Below are 5,965 nucleotides of genomic sequence, written 5' to 3'. Positions count from 1 at the left end.
TACGCCGGATGCCATTCCTGACGCAACCCTCCCCATTTCTCCGGGCTTGGGACCGGCACTGGGGAACAGTGCACCCCCAGGGGAGGGCACTGCCCCCCAGCGGCTGGGTTGATGGGATTATTTGGGGATAACCTCCTGAATATGTGGGAGTCATCCAGGCCATTGTGGTGCGTAAGATTCCTGCATGTGCACATTAGTGATAATAAAATACCGTAAGTAAAGCAGTATTCGGTTTCTCTGCTCCGCAAATGTGGAAACGATTTCCTGAAGACTCGCGATATGCTCAGAACTGTCAGTACATTTGAATCCGGCCTGAAAACGTTATTGGTTCCAAAATATGATTTCCTGTTTTCACCATTTTGCTTTTATTTTGTAAATTGAACTCGATATTCTCAAAATGTTTTCATTTTTATTCTTTTCTGCTTTTATGTCTTTTTTTTTTTTATCTAAGGAGGGCAAATAACGATGAGGACACAGTTAAAATTTAAATGAGCATTGTTATTCGTTACTCTATTCTCTGTTTTTTTACATTATGCACAACTCTCATTTATTGTGCCATAATATAATTGTAACATGTATTTGTTGCATATTGTGATGCATTTTTATGCTTTAGAAAACATTTATATCTGAATTTTGGCGGGGCTTGGAACGGATTAGGGCATTTACATGGAAAACGCGTCTCTACTCAACAAAATTTTCTAGTTAATTAAGAAATTTCTTCCAGGACCAATTAATTTCGTAAGTAGAGGTACCTCTGTATGCATTTTTATAAAATTTTTAATTTGGACAGATTTAGTACCAGATTTTGTAATCTTTTGGTGCAGGTGTCACAATGTGTCCGATCTCCATGGTTTATATTGACCCCAAAAGAATGTCATTGCTTTCATTGCTTGTTGAGATACATGATAAATACTGAGAGTCACATTGTTTTCCAGGTCAAAATGTGCCGTTAAGTGTGTATTTATATCAGACATCAATAACTATCTCCATTTGACACTGTTGCGTGAGCAACCATGTCATCAAAGAAAGAGACATGATGTGCTCCCATATCGAAGTGGTTTAAATATGGTGCTTCTCCTCTCCTTGGCTTCTTGCCCTGCCAACTCCTCCCTTGTTGCAAGTAAGATCTGAGAGAGAGAAGAGTTTAAAAGCCTCATTAAGCACAAGTGGCATCTCTGTGTGCTCCAATGAACATCATGGTGCTTTCCATCTGGCTCTTGCTCTCATTCACAGTCGCCCCGGGTCTGGCGGCACCCACGTCCACGCCGAAGGGAGCCGCCTCTCCTTCCCCTACTGCGCACACTGACTTGAAAACGGCCACAGTAAGTGGAGTCAAGATTCATGTGACAGGACGGCATGGGATTTAGCAAAGCCAATGTTTTTATGAAATGTAAATCAAGGGACATAGGAGAGGTATGTAAATACAGATTGCTCGAAATTCTTTTTTCCAAACGTTGGCAAATTCTTTGACCGTTAATTCTTTTCATGCAGCCCGAGGAGAACATTTGTTTCAAACTCATGACTGCCTGTTTTTTTTTTTTTAGTTAAAGGTCACTTTTTACGATCCCCTGTGGTATTTTTTTTTAAGGACACCACGACAAAATTTGAGCAACTCTAAAAAAAAAATTAGGAATAGTTTCCTACGATACGAAGCGTGACCCGACTTTGTGGAGCTGTCTTTAAGCGACTAACATTTTAAACCAAGTGGTGCCCCAACATATTTTGACATACATGATAAAAATAGGCGGCCCGGTCGTCGAGTGGTTAGCGCGTCAACCTCACAGTGCAAACGTGCCGGGTTCGATTTCGGCTCTGGTCTCCTTGTGTGGAGTTTGCATGTTTTCTCCGTGCCTGCGTGGGTTTTCTTCGGGTACTCTGGACAGTGTAGATGGGCACTGTGAGTGAAACAAAATTTTGATGCACACATACTGTAGGAATACCTTAAGCGCTACTACGAGCTGCAAGAAGAGCCCCTGGAAGGCCGAAAGCCGAGCGGCCTCTCCTTTGCGTCTAAGCTGAAAGAGATGCAGACCTTCTTCAGGCTCAATGCAACAGGAAATCTAGATCAGGACACCATGCAGGTCATGAGGAGGCCTCGCTGCGGCAATCCAGATTCCGAAGAGTCCAGCGGTCATACCCAAGGGGCACAATGGCACAAGAAGGTCATCACGTACAGGTGAGAAGAGATTCCTTTTGGTGAGACAGTAGAAGATCATTTGACTTTTGATGGGCTAAATGCCTTGATGTGACAGTTGCCAAGGGTCAACTGGGATCGACTCCAGCGCACTTGTGACCCTCATGATGACAATTTTGATGAATGGTGCACAACTGAAATGATCAAAAGGGAAATGCTTCAAAAGGACTGAATTCCGCAAAGCTGCCAACTAAGTTTGCGACGTGACTCTGCTCCGACGGTCATGCAATCAAGATTTTGTTGTGTTTCAGCATTGGCAGGTATACCAAAGACATGCCTCGCAGCACCGTCGACTCCCTGCTCAAGTCCGCTCTCAGCGTCTGGGCCAGAGCCAGCGGTCTGACATTTGTCCGCTCGCACACCCGCCCCGCCGACATCACGGTGGAGTTTGTCACCCAGGGTGGGTTTTGTTTGAGCTTTCAAACACGGATAACCCAAAGAGCACTTTTGTTGTTCACCGACTGCACTTTAGATGAGACAAACTGAAAACAGTGATTGTGTCTTCAAGTGAAACGAATACTGTTATCTCTGCATGGAAAAAGTGATGTGAGTGATATTGTCTTTGATTGTTTGGCATGATGCATTTTTGGGAGGGGTGACGCATACCAGGCAAGAAGCCAAGACATTTTTCTGCAAATGCAGGGGATGGTTTTCTTTTCAGTTCCAAAACAGATGGACTGCCAAACAAAATTACAGCTTGCCGCTTTGTTTTGCGTTCTTGTTTGAGTTGGTCGAATTCTAACGTCATCCTGCATCAACGGGGATGTAACCTGTTTGAGCAAAATGATTTTCTTGATTTTAACTGACTAATCTTTCGAGCGGCCTGGTGGTCGACTGCTTAGCGCGTCACCCTCACAGTGCAGAGATGCATGGTTCGATTCCGGCAGTTTGCATGTTCTCCCTGTGCCTGCGTGAGTTTTCTTCGGGGACTCCAGTTTCCTCCCACATTCCCAAAACTTGCATGGCATGTTAAAGGAACATTCAAAATTGTCCGTAGGTGTGAGTGTGAATGGTTCTTCGTCAATGTGTGCCGTGCGATTGCCTGGCAACCAGTTCAGGGTGTCCCGAAGACAGCTGGGATGGGCTCCAGCCCGCCCCGCGACCCTCGTTAGGCTAAACGGATCAGAAAATGGATGGATGGATGGATGGATGGATATATCTTTTGGGATCGCAGTCCTGGAACTATTCTGACACTTGTACCTTGGTGGGTCTCTGCACTCGATATTGACTCTTACCTAGATGTTGTATATTTGTGTTCTGGATTACAAAATGAAGAACATGGTGATTCATATCCATTTGATGGACCCGGTGGCTCGTTGGCTCACGCTTTTGGTCCAGGACAGGACGTCGCAGGAGAAATGCACTTTGATGATGATGAACGCTGGACAGCAACAGGCACATCTGGTTGGTTCTCTCATTTCATGGTCAAAAAGGCAATGGCTGCTTTTATCTTCAAACACGTCAATCCGTTCCGTGTTGTGCTTTTCTGGGCAGGATCGAATCTTTTGGTGGTGGCTGCACATGAATTAGGCCACACGTTGGGTCTAAAGCACTCAAGGAACCCTGCATCACTCATGCACCCCAACTACAAGGTCGTTCCCTCAGGGGCCAACCTCCTCTCCAGAGAAGATGTCAGCGATATCGTCGCACTTTACCGTAAACTCATCTGTTCGTTTCAGAAACATTATTGATCCTCAATCCCGGTTCTCAAAGGCACTCTCATGTTTGTGTCAGATCGGCGACACTATCTTTCAGGACTGTTCCCCCGAATCATACGAAACAGATGTGCTCCTGATGTGACGTTCGATGCCGTCTCCACACTCGGGGATGCCACCATCTTCTTCAAAGACAGGTGCAGTGATGATTTTGACCGGGCACTTTTTTACGGCGAGCCTTAAACTGAGCCCATTGTTCCCATGTAGATATCTTTGGATGAAACACAATAAGGAGAACGATATCAAAGAAGGTCCAATCACCAACTTTATGCCTAAGATCGAAACCAGAATTGACGCGGCCTTCTGGGTTCCGCGCAGGTCCACCGCTTACCTCATTCACGGTAACACATTTTTACAAGTACGGCAGAATGAAAGGGTTTCATTGCGGCTTTTATATGAATTTCATTCCATATTTTGTGACAGAATCAATGTTCTGGACGGTGAAAGGTTCTGTCGTCAAAGGAAAGCCCAGAGCTCTGTGCCACTTTGGCTTTCCCGCCTGGGTGCAGGACGTCGATGCTGCTGTGCACATCGCCGCAACGGGACGCACCCTCTTCTTCATGCATGACATTTATTGGAGGTATAACATACACACGAGGCTGCATAGTTTGTTCATTTGAGGTTATTTTAGGGGAGCATTTAAGGTGTGTGCTGTGGAGAGACAGACGTCATCATTTTTTTTTTGTGTACAATTTAAAACAAGATTTTTCTGCAGGCATCTAATTGGGCGGCAAGGTAAAAAGGTTACTTGCTGGTTTGTTTATACAAAAAAATGTGTTGCGAAAATAGAACAGAATGAAATTAAAGGAAAGGGCAAGAACTAGTTGCAGCTAGAACATTACGCATGATGCAACCTCAAAGGTCTCAGATTCGTTGTCGGAGTCATAACTTCTTTTTCTCATTTGATGCAGCTTCAATGAAAACAGAAGAGTGATGGACTTTGGTTACCCGAAGTACATCAGCGAGGACTTTCCTGCACTCAACTCAACAATCAATGCCGCCATTCACAAAGACGGTGAGCCACCGTTATGATCGCCCGCAGTAAACATGAACTTTTTTGATGTCACGTTGGGGGTTCCGCTTTAGTTGGCCTCGACACCACAAGTGCCGTTCACATCACGCATTTGCAGTCACTTGGGGCACACTCCGTTGTGCCCCATAGTCCAATAAACAAACTGTGTATATCACTCCACCAGGCTGTTTGGATGACAAACTAGAGGCTGACTGCGTCAATCCACTTAAGACAGTTGGTAAAAATTGAATTCTGTCTTCCTTTTATACTGTACTCGGTGGCCCAGTGGTCGAGTGGTTAACATGTCGATTTGACAGTGCGGAGGTTCGATTTCAGCTCCGGCCTTCCTGTGTGGAGTTTGCATGTTCTCCTCGTGGGTTTTCTCCGGGTACTCCGGTTTCCTCCCACATTCCAAAAACATGCATGGCAGACTGATTGAACACTCTAAATTACCCGTAGGTGTGAGTGTGAGCGCGGATGTTTGTTCATCTCTGTGTGCCCTGCGATTGGCTGGCAATAAAAAAACAGATTAAAAACCATCATGTAAGTAATTTTGCCCTCTTAGAGATGTGATCCCCCCTCACCCCGTTCCTAGGTTTCATCTATTTCTTTGTTGGACCACAAGTGTACAAGTACGACTACGCCAACAAGCGCGTCGCTGGAGTTGAGAGGGCAAATTCTTGGCTGGGCTGTTGATGCTCAGCAATGACCCGGTTGTCGTCAGCAGAATACGGATCACATGAGAAACACTCTCCACTTCATTACCTGCGAGATGTCGGTAATGGAAATAAAGGATTTCTATTTAAACCTGAGAATGTGTCTGCTTTGGGTCCGGATGGGGAGTAACATATTCTTCACTCCGATGGATATCATATGCAGAGTCTCGATTTGATCTTTTCCCATCAGTGCTGTTTAAGACCGAGGAATATGACTGACCATATTTAGCTGGTAAGGTAATGAGCACTATGCAAGGCTCTTTTGGGCTTACCGGCATGACATGGCAGAATGTTCAAAACCGAGGCCACGTACTGCTGCCGGGTCTTA

At 45.2% G+C, this 5,965-nt stretch overlaps 1 protein-coding gene across 1 annotated transcript; it reads left to right on the top strand.

Moving 5' to 3' along the window:
* Positions 1 to 1,032: 1,032 nt before the first annotated feature.
* LOC109512888 (matrilysin-like) lies at positions 1,033 to 5,733 on the top strand. The gene is made up of 10 exons (XM_019864968.1): positions 1,033 to 1,322; positions 1,935 to 2,176; positions 2,446 to 2,594; positions 3,470 to 3,598; positions 3,689 to 3,850; positions 3,929 to 4,046; positions 4,117 to 4,250; positions 4,333 to 4,489; positions 4,821 to 4,924; positions 5,517 to 5,733. Exons 1-10 carry the CDS (start codon positions 1,188 to 1,190, stop codon positions 5,615 to 5,617), a joined length of 1,431 nt encoding a protein of 476 aa, XP_019720527.1. The 5' UTR covers positions 1,033 to 1,187; the 3' UTR covers positions 5,618 to 5,733.
* The last annotated feature ends 232 nt before the right edge of the window (positions 5,734 to 5,965 follow it).

The sequence above is a fragment of the Hippocampus comes genome, unplaced genomic scaffold (genome assembly GCF_001891065.2).
Source record: "Hippocampus comes isolate QL1 unplaced genomic scaffold, H_comes_QL1_v1.1 scaffold276, whole genome shotgun sequence".
Lineage (NCBI taxonomy): Eukaryota > Metazoa > Chordata > Actinopteri > Syngnathiformes > Syngnathidae > Hippocampus > Hippocampus comes.
The sequence above is the reverse complement of the archived record's forward strand: the minus strand, read 5'-3'. Positions and strand labels throughout refer to the sequence as shown.

Bases quoted from the DNA above. Each gene is read 5' to 3' on its own strand.
- LOC109512888 (XM_019864968.1), top strand. From the start codon at position 1,188: ATGAACATCATGGTGCTTTCCATCTGGCTCTTGCTCTCATTCACAGTC. The intron at 4,251-4,332 runs GTAACACATTTT...ATTTTGTGACAG, and splicing joins CACCGCTTACCTCATTCACG to AATCAATGTTCTGGACGGTG. The intron at 4,490-4,820 runs GTATAACATACA...CATTTGATGCAG, and splicing joins ATGCATGACATTTATTGGAG to CTTCAATGAAAACAGAAGAG.